We start from the raw sequence: 18951 nt of genomic DNA, 5'->3' as shown, positions 1-18951 counted from the left end.
CATCTATTGGCACATATGCAGGGGAACAATTTACTATAACTGAGATGCTCATGCCCAGTAGCAGTGTTTCCACAGGGCATTTTCAAAAAGTTCCACATCATTAGCCATTTTTAGTTGAAAATATTGTGTAAATGGGACCTTTAGTATCTTGGAAAACTCACAAGTAAATCTCCTCAATAGAATCTCACAATACATTCAAGAAAAAGATAACCATTACAACTTCCACACCTTAACTCCACTTTCAGCACAGACTTTTCATCTGGTCATTTTCTCATTTTATTCAATTATGAGTGTAAAATGTCATTGAAGACAGAAAATGACATCTCAGAGCTTGAAGTAACTTTGCCAGGTGGTTGAACTTCACCAGCAGGCTAAAACTTCAATTTAACACATTCTCTTATAATGAACAGAGGCCATTAATGGCATATATTAAGCAACCTACACCTTTTCCACATACAGAACTATTCAATCTGGTCCCTAAACACATCCTTTTTGCTTTTTTCCAGTAATTCTCATCATGACTTTCTCGCTTGCTCTTTGCACAGCTGAAATCCAGGTTCTTGTCCCATAAATTTGATGAAGAGCATTTCAACAGTGTGACTGAAGGACATTTTGAACATTGACATTCAGCTTTGCTCTTTTCAACTAATTTTCACCCAACTGTGAAGTAATTTCAGGAGAAACCTCCCAACCTCTCACCCCTTGTTCTGTATTTTAAGTATTGTTAGCATAAATGTGTATCTGCAAAACACACACTTCACGCAGCATTTATCTCCTAAGTGTGTTTACCTGACAGTAGTGCTGGTTACATGATTGTTGTTTATGTTTTGAAGAAAAGAAGATTACGATTGAAAAGACAATGTTTCTTAAGTATATTGGAGAGGACGTCGCCTCTGCGGTGATGTGTTTAGCACTAATCTTCTGTAGTGCTGTTTGTTTCCACTCGACAAAACATTTTTCTCCTCTAATCTCTACAACAACATGCAACAAGGATTACTGGGTGACCTTACATCACAGGTTTGTGTTAAACCTCAATTCTTCTCACCACACTGAGTTTCCCCTTTGACCTTCGCCGGTTTATGACATGAGCAAATGCCCACTTTAACACAATGGCCCTCGGACTTTCTGCAGGTGGAGTTTGAAGAGAAACTGAAAAGGAGTGTGTGCCTGCTGCTGCTGCAAAAAGAAATCCCTCTATGAATGGACTCCATGCTGTTAAACGATGGCCCAAATGAAGGCAAACAGCTGCCACCTTTTGACTACCTTTCATGTGAACACTCATATCCTCCAATCATGGACATACAGGAAGCAGTGAAGCCAGTGTGGTGTGAAATGTACATGCAAAAATGCTTAAAGGTGTACGTTTTTTTTTAGCATTCTATGATCCTCACATCTTTTATAAACTTAATCAGGGATGTGCTTTTTTTTTAACATTAGTTTTTCTTTTAACATACAGGCAAAGGCACTAGATGTTCTGTCTTTGTTTAATATAAATCAGTATTACTTAAAACAATCACCCAAAGGCAATTGCAGTTCAAGTTTAGTCTTGCAATACGTTTTTACCACAAGATGGTGTGTTGAGTCAGTCAAAGAAGCAGAAAAAGGAAAACAACAATGTCTGAAGCTCCTTAATATATAACAGAAAAAATTGTTCAATTTTACATATTTCCTCTTTAACAAAGACAGTGTTTTGAATGAAAAGGAAACCTTTTTCGATTTCTTGCAGAGTTGAACACATTCAAGTGTCTTGCCGTCTATGCGTATTTTCGGGAAAAAAGCAAACTTCTAAGCAGATACTGTAGTCAAGATTTGACATTTTTAGAAGCTATTCATGCTAAATCTCCATTTCATACCCCCCGTGCCACGAAAAGCCTCATATGCGTCCCAACAAAGGTCACCTGGCTTTAAAATTCTACCAGTTCAACCACTGTTTTTCCTCTAAAATGTATAAATAAGAGCAGGTCGAGTCGTGAGACATCTTATATTGTTTTACACAAAGAATATCTTTACTCACATACAACCTCAAATAGGTACACACACATGCACAAAGCTGGCTTGCAGCGATAAGAGCCCCATAATATTCAAGATAAACTAAGTGATCTGAGGATCTTCTCTTCTAATGTAAATTTCCTTAAATATTGTTCATTTTGCTATTCCACATACGGTTTGAGTACCTTTAGTGGCAGTAAGCCATAAGCTGTTTTTATTTATATTTTCTTTGGATGGGAAAAGCTGACATGTGGAGGAAGAAAAAGGGTCACCAAGTGTGTTGCATCATGGTTATAGGATTAATGCAAAACCTCGATCACTGACTTATCTCATACGAGATAAACAAGATGTTGTGACAAATATAGAGACTTTGGAAGATACTCGGGGCCATTTCTATTGTTGCTCTCATCGGTTCTGTGTCTTTATTTTGAAGTGAAAAGCAGCAACAACACTCAAAAGTGTTTAACGTGTGTCCGATGAGAAACTATGACTGATGACACTGGAATAAAGATGTGAAATGAACGTTAAATGTGACACAGCTCAAACTGGTGAAACTGGTGAAACTTTGATGGTCAATGTTAAGTACACTTAAAATAAGGGTGTGATCATTCTACTGTGTTATATCTTTCAAATCATCAGTGTTGTTCTTCGGTCAACTTTTTTTGTTGTTGTTTTCTTTGTGGTTTGTGCCTCTCTGCTTAGTATGATTCTGTCTTCTTTGAAAATTGTACATACATGCTCAGTGTACATGATATTTTGAGAAAAATAAAGGAGAAATCCAATAATTATTGCACCTGAGTGGGTACAATTCAACAAAGTTCAATTGAAAATGCATGGTGGTTGGTTGTTTCAGTAGTGAAACCACTTCATGGTGCTGAATGGTTCACTTGCAAAACAAGCAACCGCTGAGACAAATCTATTCACGCAACTATTTAAGTGAATCCGGTCCCATAGTTTAACACGTTTTCATTATTTCCAGCAATGAACTTATGTCTTGAGGCACAATTTTGACAAGACAAAATTGTGTTCTTGTTAAGAGCTACAAGAGAAAACCTTTGTAGATGTCAAAGCCAAAGAATAGAATATGAACTGCAGACAAGAGAAGTTTGTTAACCTCTGTGGGAAGAAGAAACATCCACCCTCTGTCACCTCAAAAGCTAACTGATAAAAGTGCATTAATACAAATACAAAGCAAGTTTAGGACATCAAAATGAGATGAAAGCATTTGTTGGGTGTGTAACAAATGTTTTCAAAGTCTCATATTTACAGTGCAGGACATTAGCATTGCAGTATGAAAACTCCAACCCGGGCAACTGCTCTGGAGTGGCCTGTGTAAAATGTTGATATATATATATATATATATGTGTGTTTGTGTGTCACAGATTCACAAAGTGACAGCCATTTTTGACAAACGAAGCCAACAATTACAACCAGAATCAGTTGATTTATGAACAGTCGGTTCTCCATCAATTTTCTTTTGGTTTGTGATTGTCATCCATTTGAGGCTGTTGGCTTCATACGTGAAAAGCATGGTGGTGAATATCTTATAACTCAGAGAGAAATCAGTCAGGGAGTGCATGTTTCTATATGTTGGTGCATGTGTGCGTGTTGCAAAGTGAGTCATCCACAATTGACAAATTAAGTTAACAATTACAGATTCTGATTATTTATGGAAGCAGGCAGTTCCATACTGGTGTGTGTGTGTGTGTGTGTGTGTGTGTGTGTGTGTGTGTGTGTGTGTGTGTGTGTGTGTGTGTGTGTGTGTGTGTGTGTGTGTGTGTGTGTGTGTGTGTGTGTCATTATTTTTGTGATACAGTTACATGAAAATGACACAAACTGTTAAAATGTATTGCAGCTTATTCCCTTTTTAAATGGGACTGCATAACAAATGTGAATTTTTAGGGTGAGCATCGGCAGCTCTATAAAAACAAGCTCATGAAAAAGGAACATAATCAAAGTTAAACATCTTGTCTCTGTTACCACTGACTTTTTGACCAACTCGTGAAACCCAGATGCTCTGCTGATCACCCTTCAAATGCATGTTTCTTACAAATGTGGCCCAGTGAAATGCGAATGAAGCCGCTGTCCATGCCCTCCCATGGTTGTAACAAAACATTCACCCAAGACGACTTTCCCAGTGGATTTGTTGCTGCTTATGAGGACGTTTCAGAATCACTGAGTTGTGCTCTCGACGCTCCCGGAGCTGACAGGTTAACTGGAGTCCAGCCTGCAGACGGAACGGCTCGGCAGACGTCCTCATTTTGAGGAGGAGGGGAAATGCTGAGGCAGACCTAGTCAGGAGGAATCCAATCACCTCACTGCCTGACACACACACACGCACACGCACGCGCGCACGCACGCACGCACGCACGCACGCACACACGCACACACACACACACACACACACACACACACACACACCTCAGCAGTGTGATAACATGGTCAAATTGGTCAAATCTAATCTCAGGCTTCACTACACGCAGACAGATGGACAGCTGTTGATGACTAACATTGCACCAAACTGTGTTAAACCATGTAAACGCACGCACGCACACACACACACACACACACACACACACACACACACACACACACACACACACACACACACACACACACACACACACACACACACACACACACACACACACACACACACACACACACACACACACACACACACACACCTCTCTATCCACATGCTGCCTCCCTGGCCTTGCTCCTGACAAAGAACAATCCACTTGAGTCGTTGGGTGTTCTTACGCAACCACTCTGAATAATGTCTGCTGTTTGGTGGTGGACTTGTTGGCAGGTCAGATGAACAAGATCTCCATGGACTTGGGTCAGTTGCTGCAATGTAAAGACAACACACCTGCATCACATGTCATCTATTATGGTTTGGTTTGTGGAGTAAACGTTTTTTTCGATATTTGTACCCAAACATGAACTTATCGGAAACACCTGCGCTCGGTCACAGATGGTACACAGGTCATATAAGAATTCAAAGTGAAATATCATTTTAATTCAGGTCTGACGCAAATAATGAAACCACTCAGAGAGAAATGCTTACAGTTCAGTCCTTTCTTATTTTTTCTGAGTTTTGTCACTTTGGCACTCAGGCAAACTCAAACACTATATTTAGTGGGATGAGTTCACAGTCCGTTAATGTGGGATCACAGGTTTTTAGGCACTGTGGCTCATCATGCAAACCCTGCGGTGAGCGGTTCAATCCCCTGGCTCAGCCGGTCTCTGATTCAACGTGTTCCTCTGTGATGTGTAAACACCTTGTATGGCAGCCATCGCCGTCAGTGTGTGAATGATTGTGTAAACATGCGAACATGACTGATTGTACAAAGAGAATGCTAAAGAGCTATAATAAGCTTTATAAGTAAAGTCCATCAACCATTTGTATGAAAGATCTGCAATTATTCCAAAATTTTGGTCACTTTAGCTTATCGTGTCATCAATTCTCAAAAGAAAAATGTATGTTTCAATGTAACAGCTTTGCAACCAGCAGCTAGCAATCTTTACCATGAACAGAAAATATCCTTTAATGTTAGGCTCAACATAATACGTATAATAGTATAGTATAACAACAGCCAAAATCCTGAAAGCAATCAGGATAGTGGAACTTATAATGAAATGCATTCCAGTCCAACAACTTGTGTGACCTCAGCATTCTAATCTGACAAAGGCAAACACTTCCTCTTCAGATGAAATGGCTGTTGTCAGCATTATTAAAGCAAATGACACATTGCAGTAGCAAGAGCACACGGCTGTGTGTGTGTGTGTGTGTGTGTGTGTGTGTGTGTGTGTGTGTGTGTGTGTGTGTGTGTGTGTGTGTGTGTGTGTGTGTGTGTGTGTGTGTGTGTGTGTGTGTGTCTTTAATCATCTCAAACATGTCAATTGATAGTCAAATATCTGTTAACAGCTGTGGTCCAGCAGCTGTTATATCAAACTCTGCCTCTATATCCAATCCTCCTTTTTTCTTCATGTGTTTAAATAATAAAAAATAAAAAAATCTATTTTTCTTTGAGACCCATCTGTTTCAAACATCAACCACATCCTCTTCCCCCTGATTTAATCTACAGGGATGAAAGAAAAAAAAACAAAAAAAAAAAACATTGTTAATCTGGCTTCAGAGTGATTGGGGCATATAATCTTATTTATTCCTTTAATCCGTTTTCCATCCTGTTCTCTCATATTATCAATACAGTTCATCCGTCCACAGCTACTCATGGAGCATATTGTGGGTTCACTAAGGGATTGATTGGTAAACAAAGGAGGTTAATAAAGGAGGTTACCAGGTCAGTGGATATCACTGCTGATGATAGAGAAGCAGAAGAATTTTATCCATGAGTGAAGACGTGTGTGCAGTCACAGAATTAACACTTAAATGAATGAACACTGAAAAACAGAAGTGCTGTTTTTAGGGCCAGAATTGACTTTGGGGGGGGGTTACAGTCTGTGATGAAATCTGTGTGAAGACGAGATTATTAAATGGAAAGGTTTCACCTCTGACCGGACGTGTCCTGCTTTCTAAAAGCCCCCATGAAGCAAAGCGGCTCATCACCATTTAGAGATTTAGGAGAATCGGTACATAACATGCACTCCATCTGACAATGTCCAAAGAGGACCAAAAAAAAAGCCAATAAGATGCTGGAAATGTCCAGGAAATGAGAAATCAGATTGAAACCTGAATAAAAAGGAGTACATTGTTGCAACACATTTTCGTTTCTCTCCCAGTCCAATGTCGGCAATAAAAAAAATGACCTGATGTTCCATCTAATCCATGACTGAACATTGTAACCCCCCCCCTCCCCCGCTCACAATTGGAACTACTGGACTTTAATAACTGAAAAACTTCATGTGGGTGCACTACCATTAGACTTTGAACTGACTCGTCTGAGTTCAATGAGGTAAAGAATCAGTCATTAGATCAGGGGCATCAAATTCAATATGACTTCACATTTAGACCAATTTCAGTCATTTAGTCATTTACTCTGCATCTTTTCAAACACACTTGCCCTTTTTGACATGTAAATTAGAAACATCTCATTGTCATTCGAATAAGGTTGTAAAGATGCATTACAGCACATTGTTTTGAGGAGCGCCTCCTCCCCAGGTTGGGTTTGTTTCTCTATGCCCTGCTTGCAGTTTGTAGTGCTGTAAGGAGAGGCAGTGTGCATGACAGAGACTGAGTGAGTCTGCATTCTGCCCCAGTGCTGCAGTGGGTGTACTTAATGTGTTTGAAGAGCCATATTTTATGTTTTTGCACTGCATGCCCTAAGTGACACAAATAGGCTGTTGATGTGTGTAGGGGATGTGGTGGAAACATTTCATCATTTGATGATCATCACTCCTTCTCCTGACTCAACACATCCCTCTCAGCTATCTGTTTTTTTTTTTTTTTTTTTTCATTTGTGAACCATTAGCATATATGGGCCCGTTTCCCCATCACTGTTCATCCATTCAATATGTCTTCTGCCGTCCATCCCTTTGTCTTTGCTCTCCCCGAGGCTACGTGTGTTCTGTAAAATTCACTGAGCACATTCATCCAGTGACTTACCGCTCAGCCTGAAAGGAGCTTCCAGTATGGGAGTGCAGTATGTGCTGTTTACATCCAACAGAAAAGCCTTATCTTCGGAGAGCTGGATGTACTACTCCACAGTCATTACGTGTCAGAAAGATAAGACTCTGCCACTGCACAGATCTGATATTAATCAATGTGAATACACATGGAGGAGGCGATAGATCAAACTTGCTGAGGATTGTTTAATACATTTTACCTGAACACAGTGCACTTTAAGCATTAATCGAATCAGTCAAAGTCATAAACTTGAAAAGAGTTGTGTATTTTGGATGTTTAAATTTCAGTTTTATTCTTGAATAGAAACTTAATCATCCAGCTGGCAAAGGAGTGCAGTAGCTTTTGATATCCAGTAGTCATTGGGCCGCTTGGAGGGAAGCATTACTGTCACCACGAAATTAGTGGAGTGACCTGAAGAGAGACAGAGAAGCAAGGGAAGTAAACATGATATCTACATTGTTTATGGATGTGTGTGTGTGTGTGTGTGTGTGTGTGTGTGTGTGTGTGTGTGTGTGTGTGTGTGTGTGTGTGTGTGTGTGTGTGTGTGTGTGTGTGTGTACCCGTGGTGGACAGAGTCCCAGCCCTGGCCGAGGTCTTGTATAGCGGGGCGTGGTAGAGGCCCGGCTCGGGCTCGTAGTTCTGACAGGGCTCAAAGTGCACCAAGGGCAGCATTGCGTTCATCTCTCGGGGCAACGCGTCTTCAATCACCATGTTGACGTCGTCCCATCGGCCAGCGTCCATGAACATGCCGTGCACGAGCACGCCGTCCTCCGGCTCTGGCAACTTGGTGGATGAGACATGAGATCATTTCATTCATGTCGTTTTTAACAGTATGCCTTTCGCAGGATTACTGATTGAATACATTCTAATTTGTTGGGTTTCTCTCTGTTAAAAGCACCTACAAATGACTGTGTTGTATGTGGTGCTCTATAAGGAAAGTTGAATTGAATTAATCACTTAATTGCAGTTCATTATTGAAGCTCTAATTTCACAGAAACAACACAAAGGTCTCAGGGTTTTATGAAAGAAACCATGGTGCAACTATTTCATCCACCATGTTTCTTCAGAATACTTTATGGAAGACAGGATGACAGCAAAACAATAATCGGGTCATCATCTGACTGCTAAGCGATCTACTTAGCACTCTACATTCTTTCAAAACAGTTACTGGAAACGTATAACCTATAACACAAGACTGGAGGAAAGCTAAAAATCAAATACACTAATATTAATAAAGCTAATCCACCATTTAATTGTTTTTACCATTTCCCACGAAGTTACAGTTCCCAAAAAAGGTTTTTAGGCATTTTTACATAATTTCTCAACCTGCTCTCTCCTTGTATAAAAGAAGAGGAAAAATACTCTTCTTGCACTTAAAGATATTCACTTATTTTCCGAGAAACATTCATACATTTTTTTCCAGGTCACGCCTTATTATCTTTAAATAACCAATATGAGAAAATGATGCAATGATAAAAATAATTCCAGCAGTATGCAGATTCTCAACTTATTGATTTCCTGAAGGCATTAATGGAACACATAAAGTACAGGCTAAAACTGTTATTCTTACTTTATTAGCAAAAGGCCTTGTGGTTTTTATTGCCGATTCACTGGAGAGTGAGAACGTGCAGTGAAGCCTACTGTTGTACCCATTTAGTACCCTTAACACCCTTAACACTTATAAGTCTGCTCAAATCAGCCAGTTTATAAAAGCCTTAGGTAAACACTGAAAACTGATTGATATCATGCTGTTCAGATTTGAGTTAATATATTTGATACCATTTTATTCTTATACCTCATCATCGAGGTCCAGTTTTGCAGTGTTGGGCAGAGAGCGGAGGGCCTCACACATGACGGCCTCGTCTCGGTACGCCGACAACATGTTAAAGCGAAAGTTGAGCTCGTCAATAGGCAGGTTGTAGCGCCGGGCGTGATTCTGCAGAACTCCTGCAAGTCAGAGGAGAGAGAGCGTCAAAGTTGAACTTCTTTTTTCGTTGCTTCAGACTGATGTTTATCCCACAACGGGCTGAACAGTTTATTGTGGACTTTATACTTTAGATCAGTGATTCACAACATTTAACTTGAAGGACTCAAGTTTAAAAAATATAACTACACCCCTTAGAATATATCATTAATCATCTGGTGCACCGAGCACAGTTTATAGGAATGACATATCAAAGCATATATTTTTATACAATCAGTTCACACATATTTTGGATTTAGTCAACATAATCAAAGAATATTTAAAAAAAAAACGAATTAAGCTTTAAAATGTCACTGTTGTGGCTCATCGAAAGACAAAATGTTGGCGTTGCAGTGTTTTACCAGTGAGAAAGCCTTGAGGGAAGAAGAATCCTGAGATCCAGAAAGATTTGGGCTGACCTCGCGTGATCCAAGTCTGGCAAGAGAGGACAAGAGCAAAAAAAACCAAAAAAACAAGCCAGGGGAAAGATGCAATTAAAAATGGCTTTAAATAACTTTTTTTAATGTGTAGTTTCATTAAGCTACGGTGCATTACAGGCGTCCTGTTACTTCTGGCACTTGAAAGTGACGCAGTGACTCAGCTTTGTGCACCGTGAGGTGGATTCTCTCTTCGGACGGAGTGAACATTTGCAGTCTGACTCAGCGGCTACACATCACTTTGAGAACTCATGCAACTTTTCCCTGTTTGCCTCTTTTTAGTGCATTTGTGTGTGAGGTAGTGAATTTTAGGGATTGTACAATACGTATCTGCAGACTAGCCTTACGGAAGAGCAGCTTCAGTCAGGGGAGATGAACCAAATGCATAAAGGGAGCGTGTCAGCAGACAAAATGAGGGGGAGACCAACGTGGTCGGTGCCCTGGGGGTGAGGTAGTGGTGGTGGTGGAGGGGGGTGTGTTATTACTGTTCTTCATCTTAATGAGCCAACACATGAATCAAGCATGCAGAAAGACATGTAAAGTACACTCACAGTGATGCGTGACTGTGAGTCATTGATACACAGAATGTCCTTCAAAAGACTGAAATACATGTTTTTCAACATGCAAACTCTTTCCAGGCACTAAAACCAGGGAAGAACCTACGAGCCCAAATGCTTTTTATTTGATATTTTAAGCCTTAGTCTGTCATTTTCAATAAAACTCTCTCGATCTCTTGAAATGTACAAGCTTTTTTCCAATATATTAGCTAAACTATTAATAATAGCTGCAGTTTCAGTTAATTCTCTGTATATATATAACATAGGAATATCCTGTAAAATAATGCAATATATATAGGTGTGTAGATAGATTGATGAGAGATAGATTCATATTAGAGTAAATAGATTTTTTTCTTTTGTGTATGCATCTATATTTTGTGTATATTTTGACATGTCTGGAATTAAATTGCAACAACAACAAAATAAATAGAAATAATAATAAAAATGACAATAATGATGATAATAATTATTGGTTAAAAAAAAAACCTCCAAATTAGAAGGAGTTCTATTTTGTTCTATCTGCCACACACCCCAGCTGGAGCTAATGTCTGAAGACAACTGTTACAGGAAGCTCATGCAAAGCAGCACATGTATTATATATTCGTATTGAATGTGGATTAAGAAAATGCCCTTCTTCATGCAGGGTTGAGTGATCAGATATTTGTCACTGTTAGCAATGTTCAAAAGCTAAATAGACTTTCATGAATTAACTCAAGATGAAACTTCATGGACTCATGAGAATGTGTGTTTCCATACAAATATTAGTATTCTTTTCCAAACCTGGATGAAGGTAGTCCGGAGGGCCAGGTCTTTGACCCAGGAAGACAGCGGCTTGAGGGAAGGGTAGGCAGAGTTTGCCCAGTGAATGGGAACCTGGTTGTTTAGGAAACTCGTGTAGATTCGGTCCATCTCTTCTGACATCACAACTAAACCTGCTATTGCCTTCTGCAGAGTCACAAGAGAAACCTGAGAAGCACAGAGAGAATCACAAATCACAATGTGGTGATAGAAAGGACATGGTGTTACGTGCAGGATGTTACTGCGTTTTAATGATAAAACTGTCACAATACTTATAACAGAAATTCTGAAGTATCCCGAAATCGTCTGCAACACACAAAGGTGCTTGTTGATGTGTGATGTATGTTACCCTGAGAACTCTCAACAGGTGGTTGAATCTGTCTGCCTCCTGGCCCAAAACAGTCGTGAGGGAGTTGAGCCGGTCATGTTCGTCTCGGGCAAACAACGTTTCGACTGCCTCGTCCATGTCGAGATGCTCTGTGGGGACGAAGAACAACTCGTGCTCGGACAAGCAGATTCATGCTGTATGGTGATGAACGTCATCTTTGGTGATGAGTAAGATGTGTGCAGGACTGAGACTGGAGGTGTGTACACACCAGGTAGTTTGGATAGGATGAATTCAGCAAGCTCACAGACAATGTCATCGTTAGTTTTAGCCCCGTGACACGCTGAAGAACGAGGATTCACGTCCAGGATGGTGTTAATAAGAGTCATGGTTTCTTGGCGCTGTGGAGACACACACACACACGCACACACATATTTTACATCCCTCATGCTATTCATAAACTAAATGAGCTGCACAGTTAATCACAGATAGGCTCACAAGACTGGAACCTAAAGGTGAAAATCATAGAGTTTATGATTTTATGGGGTAATCAACAAAACGACAGAAAGCCACTGTGAGGCAGTGAGTGTTTATAGATAATTAGCTGGTGTTTTTCCTCACCTGGAAAGCCAGGTTGGCATTTTCATGCATGCCAAAGACTTCTGGATCATCGATGATCGGAAGACTCTCAATGTACTTCTTATATTGCTCGAGTTTGTCTTCCTCTGGGGCATAGTAGATACCTTAGAATCAGGAGAGAAAAACATTAATCCAAAGAAAAGATAAAGAATCTGAGTCACACACTGTGACTAAAACAGCTACACACACACACACACACACACACACACACACACACACACACACACACACACACACACACACACACACACACACACACACACACACACACACACACACACACACACACACACACACACGTAAAGCTGAAGCTTCTCACATGATAATCTCAACTGTAACTAATTGATTTGCCGTAATTTAATCTTGCCCTATTTATAACTTTACACGTACGAACACAGGCATACACTGAATTCTGTTTTTCTGTGAAGTTCCTCGATCACTTCCTCTGTGCTCCATAGATTTATAGTTACTGTAAGTGGTGAGTGGGAGGAAAGAGAAACGATACCTGATGAGGAGTACGTGTAGCCTGGCTGCAGAGTCTCAGGAGAGAAGAAGCCTTTGAGGACAGTCCTTAGGCAACGCTGATCCCACACGTCTGTTACTCTGCCTCCGTACGTGATTTCACCTGCAGATTGTAGAGGAAATGTGATGTTTGTTACAGTCCTGGGTTCAGTTTGAAGAAATCGTGCAATAGGACAGCAAATCTATATGCAAAGACAAAAACTACAGATATCACACAAAACAATCACAATATTCTCTTGAGTTAAGCAACACAGAGGTATGAACAATAAGACAAATCTCAGTTGAAAGCTTTTAATGAGCTGCAGGCACGGTAAAGCTGGCCAAGTCATTTTGCGTGAGAGGAGACAAAGTGCCGCACTTGAAAGAGAAACTGCAATAACATGCTTGGTTTGAGCCCGGATTCTTCCACTGAAAGGAATCTGAAGCCTTGACCCACTGTTTGAATTAAAGATTAAACTAATAACACAAGAGTGTGATAACAGCAACCAGGGACATCAATTTGATGGCGTGCGTTCCTTTGAGCATGAACAGGGCATGTTATGATTCAGTGGTGTAATTGAAAACCAGATGAGGAAAACAAATTAACTTTCACGTTTTGATGAGGATTGTTAATTGAGGGTAAGCCTCACTCCTCTACTTAATAACTTTGAAATTGTCCTGGAAAAATAGCAAGAAACATAATTACCTGAGGTTTAAGTCATTTGGTTGATATTAAACCAGAATCAAATGTTTGCAAAATGTGCAAGTCACAAAGAGGTTTGATGATAATAACAATAATGTAGAAACATAATATCAGTTAAGCCAGATCACAATTCCAATAAACTGTTGGATCAAAAGCAGCATTTCCAACAATATAGTGGCAAAAAAAATTAGATAATGAGAATGAGAATACAAGGCTTTATGTGAAGGGAGCATCTGTTTATCTCACTTTAGTTCCATAAACAAAGTCGTGAGCAAGAGAGCAGCTAAAGTTCAGTGAATGAGCAAACAAGAGATCACAGCTGCAGGACAAAACACAATCCTGTTACAGAACTGGATTGCTTTGTGAAATGAGAAAATATTTTGCCTGAGCTGTTTTACATGAAGCAGAAAATGTTAGTGACAGAAGAGTTTCTGTTAATATTCTGGCAGCACAAACAAACAAACAAACAGAAATGGTGACAAAAAGACTGTTTCCGCCCTAGTTTGCATTCAAAGAATGTGAGTGCTTTCATTGCGCATTCACATTAGTATTACAATTTGTCATTTTGAGCACAAAAAAAAAAATGATGAGAAGTAATCAAATTCTTACATGTGTACATACATCACAGATGCCTGCATAACAAAACACTTCAGTGAAAGTACAAGTGAAATTTAGGGTGAAAAACAAGAACATAGCAGCATAATTTACAAATAAATCCACTCAGTCAGCTGCGTGAATATGCTTCCCTACCAGTGATGTAGATAAGAGCATCCCAGGGGATTGAGCCGTCTTTGCAGTACAGGTTGAGATTGAGCAAAGCACACTCTCTGTCACTGTCGTTGAACTCGTAGCGGATGTTCCAGCCCAGCGGACCAAACTTTTTACGCTCCTAAAACAAATTAAGATACATAAAAAGACATCAGATGGGCAGAAGTGAAAACACCTTGAAATTAGTAATGACCGGAGATGCATGAGGCACGTCACCTGAACGATTGCATGGAAAAAGCAAACCCCAAAAACGATCTTCCTCCACGGACGACCCAGAGCGTGCTCTTCAAAGAAACTGTTGGTGACCTCAGTGAAGGCTCGTCGCATGTTCGCTCGCAGGCCTTTTGGAGGCTCGTTCGTCACCTGGTGGGTGAAACATAAAAGCCTGTGACGTTAACAGCTTCGAATGAAAAAGATGTAAAAGAAAATTCAGTGATGATGAGATAACCACAAAACTGGGGGTTTTCCTGATGTATGACAGATAATGATACAAATAAAAGACAAAAAAGATGTAAGCTACACAAATCCATCATGAAACAAATATGTCAAGATAACTTTTATAGGTAATTTGGGGGGGATAAAAGACATGAGGAACCAGGGCTCTGATAATAATGTATAGTGAACTACATTTACAAACACAGATAAATAACAGGAAGGAGTTTTGGCCAATCTTAAAATAAACCAGAAAACAAAACGTATTTTCTTTTAAAGTTAAAATGATCTCCACAGCACCTGCAGCAGTGACTACACTGATGCCGTGACACATTAATTGTTTGGAATAAGAACATATCAGTTTTGTCTTTTGTTGTGCAAATTACAATGCATGCAAAATGTCACATAAAACCTCACTAAAAACTCTGCAAATTACATTCATTTAGCCTTTTTATTAACATTTCATAATCTGTTCTCTTCATCCCGACAGACCCAATTAAAACTCCTTTATCTCACGCCTCAGCATATTACCATTATTACCATCAGTTGCCCTGCTTGTAATAGGCTTTGTTGAGTGTGAGCACAGATTTTTACTAAAGTCTCTGAAACTATACGGATGTCGAATGTGTAGAGGATTCAGATTTGTTTAAAGCTGCAAATCGGAAGAGACAAAATAATCAAACTGGGAACATTGCTCTTCCAAACACCCTTTGAAATAAAATGAGGTTATAGTTGGAACAATTTGAGATTACCTTGACAGAGTTCTGAAGCACAGTAACAGGAAACACTTTAGTCGGCATGGAGCTGAGAAATAAACGGAAGTTCTCGTGGATTGATGTATCTGCACAGAAACAGAGAAGAACATTAATAACTGCTCCAGAAGATCCTAACGGATGTGAAAAAGAAATGCATTAAGTGTTTTTTGTCCAATACAAAGCAACAAAAAAAGAATAAAATCACAAAGCAGCATCTTTTAGTCATTTGTGTTGCTGAGAGAAAAGCTATTTCCTGTTTGCTGATGGATGCCATCAGAGTTTTTGCTGCAGTTAGTGGAGCCATTAAAGGATCCATATGTCCTGAGTTCGCAATTATCCCACAGCGACTTTGCCAGAAAAAAAAAATAAATTCAATGCATCCTTTCACACGAGCAGATTTACAGACAAAACCGATGGAGAATGCACTGGAGTGGCTGTTTAGATTTATTGGCTCACTTGTTAAGCAATCACTTAAACTGTATTGTTTTTTGTTTTTTTTACTGGTAGTAGTCAGAGATAATAGTCCTGTAAAGACAGATATGCATAGTGTGTGAAGGCACTGCAAGGTGAAGCAGTACCAAAATGTATATTCATAAATTTCTCACATTGTGTCAGTTTTATCAGAAATATGTACATGATTTAAACAATTGTGCATTTCTTCAAATCCTGACTATGATAATAGTGCAGGGATTTAGCAAGTGCATAATAATTATGACACAAATAGATTGATGAAGGACTGATAACAGGATTGGCTCTGTCACGTGACCCCCACGGGGATGAATCACGTATAGAAGGTTATACTTATACATTTAAGTGCAAAGCTTTGGGTTTTACATTCCTAAATGAAGAGTGAGCAGGCCGATGGACTAAGCAGGAGGATTTCTGGAGGGTGTGTGTGACATTATCTGTTGTTGTTAGTGGCAGCACCAGGTTCAGTGAAGGTTTTGATGAGCTCCTCCATGGCTAACATCCAGGAAACGGCCAGATGGCAGTTTTGCAAGAAGACCCAGTTGCCACTTTTCAGTGCTGCAAGAATCATCTTCTCTGCTATTGGCCCCTGGCCCTGACCCAGAGAGATGGACTCAACCCTGAGAGACAAGAACAAATCCATACAGCAGACATTACAGATTATAAGGAAACTATGATGAGATAGTCTGTTTCCACTGAGATTTGTTTATCCAAATTTATGTGTACAATTTGTTCACGTGTAATATACTGTGCGTGTACATCTTTTAAAAGTGGGCTTTATTAAAGATTTGTAGATGCTCAGAAGGACCTATGAGGGTCTCTGTCATCAAGTCCCCTTTGAGTTTCAGTCAAGTGGGTTTTGTTACTCGTCTACCGACAGCGACAGGGACATTCACCTCAAGTTCTCCTTGCAATGCATAGCCTTCCCGTATCACCATATGGAGTATAACTTAGGCTTCATGGCATTTAATGAACAGCACTAGTATCAGCAAGTACCTAAAGGTTGGTAGCTTACTCGTACTTCATTGGTGCATCTCTAATAAAATCCAGTGGGGTGTGAGACTGAGGTGGAGGTGAAAACATTTACCTTACCACAGATGCACAAAGATCAATATACACCTACACAAAACAGACACTAACATTGAATTAACTAAACTGCAGTACAAATCTTCTCTGATGTTTCGTTGGAAGAATTTGTGAAGCGGAAATTCAAGTAGTTATAGTTAGTTGGTGCAAACAAGAAAAAATGAAATAAGCCTTCAATTTAAACTTATTTTTACCTGTCGAGGCAGCCTCTCTCGTTTGCAAAGCGCTGGAAAGCCCCCATGGGGTCGGATCCTGTGCTGAGGATGAATACCAGTGGTGTGGATGGCGACATGTCGCTGTAGAGATTTTCCAGGTCGACTGGAGGGTTCTCCACAAATTGTTTCCCCAAGTTGACAATCACGAACTCGGTCACAGCAAAAACCACCTGGACGTCAAAGTGTGGAATTAATTCATAAGCAACCAGAATAGAAAAGACCAGCACTGGATGCAGATAAGCTTACAACAAAGGAAAACTTTGAATAAAAGAATTAGCGATGAAACTCCTCCTAATAAATATGTTTGTCAGATGAGCAAACATGGAACAGAAATAATGTGCTGAAAGCTGCTAGAAGAGCTGGAGGCTGTCATAATTTAAAATTAGTGCATAGCTAAATGTACTCTGAGGAAGCGGAACAATTACATTTGTTAGAAATGTACTCAGTTATGCCCAAACATGAAAAACTGTCCTTTTCTTTTCTCTGACAATTTCTTTTCCTCCTGGCTCACCTTCTCTTCCATGAAGCTCTTGATAAGGACGAGTTTCTGGAAGGTTCCAAGCTTCTCATTCCAGTGGCTTTTTACTTCAGAGGAGGCATAGCCTTCCCAGGTTTCTGGATTGACAGGTGCTTGGAAACGCCCTGAAGGAGAGGCAACTCAGTTAACGCCACACAAGTCACACACAGCTTTAATGAAACCTTTGTCCACGACTCAACAGGGAATTGTACGCGGAGTGGCAAAATCAATGTAGGATAAACATTAGAGTAAATCAGGCAGGAAGGCGTGATCATTTGTATGTTGGTCAGACATATTAGCTCCGAAATTCACTGAATATGGTGATTGTTGTTGGACCTGTCAGGATAACAGTGGACTTGGATTACCTAGCTTCATATGGATATGCATTCTGGTGATTTCCTTGGAGATATCTTTGAAGCAGGGCAGCGTGTCCTCCAGCTCACAGCACGTCTGCCAGTAGAAATCACTTAGCCATGGCACATCTGGTCTCTCTTCAAAGTCCTGGGAGATGGATGAATTGAAAACCAAGCAGTCACAACAGGTGGAATAAAGCAAATGAGCTAAAGATAGGAGCCAGACCTCGGGCTGAGACACGGAGAATCAAGAATTAAAGGCAGTAAGAAAATGTAAAGGCAACAACTAGGGCAAGTACACACAAGAGAAAAATGTGAAAGGCGTACAAAATTAGCGAGACATGTATGGATGATGGATGTGTTGGGCCTGCTAGGTAATAGACGAGACAGAAACATGACAGTGAAGGAGAAGAAGGAAGGACAGAATTAGTATGAGGATCACGGCAGTCAACAGGAATCTCCTCCAGACTGACTATTTTCACATGAAAGAGAAGAAAATGGTGGGTGAAGACAATAAATATGCTCATGGGGTGGCATGCTGTAATCAGTGATGTGGTCTCAGAAGGATCACGGTGTGTAAATAAAACCTGCACCAAATCCCAGATGTTCTTCTCTGCTCTGTCACCTTTTGCCATATTCACTGTTTGAATTCTAAAACATTGGTGCATTTATTGCACATCTCTTGTCCCACTCGGATGAGAGGGGAAACAAAAGATAAAAAAAAAAAAAAAAGCACAGTCCAGAAAGGACTAATTTCTGACCTCACATTCGGATACTTTTTCATCTCTTACCATTCATTAGATTTCTGCATGCAGGTGGAATGGACAGCTGAAAAATACAGATATTTCTTATCTC

General features: G+C 40.0%; 1 protein-coding gene across 1 annotated transcript in view; it reads right to left on the bottom strand.

Annotated features, from left to right (window-relative positions):
* Positions 1-7886: 7886 nt before the first annotated feature.
* The window catches only part of dnah6 (dynein, axonemal, heavy chain 6), a gene marked incomplete at both ends in the record, with an annotated part of 57629 nt that continues 46564 nt past the window's right edge, over positions 7887-18951 (bottom strand). Inside the window, 16 exons of the mRNA XM_080516164.1 lie at positions 7887-7990; positions 8140-8362; positions 9375-9526; positions 9905-9977; positions 11317-11502; positions 11684-11811; positions 11931-12060; positions 12281-12402; positions 12804-12923; positions 14253-14391; positions 14487-14633; positions 15455-15543; positions 16385-16545; positions 17206-17396; positions 17738-17868; positions 18109-18244. Coding sequence (XP_080372290.1) covers positions 7887-7990; positions 8140-8362; positions 9375-9526; positions 9905-9977; positions 11317-11502; positions 11684-11811; positions 11931-12060; positions 12281-12402; positions 12804-12923; positions 14253-14391; positions 14487-14633; positions 15455-15543; positions 16385-16545; positions 17206-17396; positions 17738-17868; positions 18109-18244 — 2232 coding nt within the window. The remainder of the gene's footprint in view (positions 7991-8139; positions 8363-9374; positions 9527-9904; positions 9978-11316; positions 11503-11683; positions 11812-11930; positions 12061-12280; positions 12403-12803; positions 12924-14252; positions 14392-14486; positions 14634-15454; positions 15544-16384; positions 16546-17205; positions 17397-17737; positions 17869-18108; positions 18245-18951) is intronic.

Source organism: Blennius ocellaris, assembly GCF_963422515.1.
Source record: "Blennius ocellaris genome assembly, chromosome: 3".
NCBI lineage: Eukaryota > Metazoa > Chordata > Actinopteri > Blenniiformes > Blenniidae > Blennius > Blennius ocellaris.
Note: the sequence above shows the minus strand (reverse complement) of the source record. Positions and strands in the feature narration are given on the sequence as shown.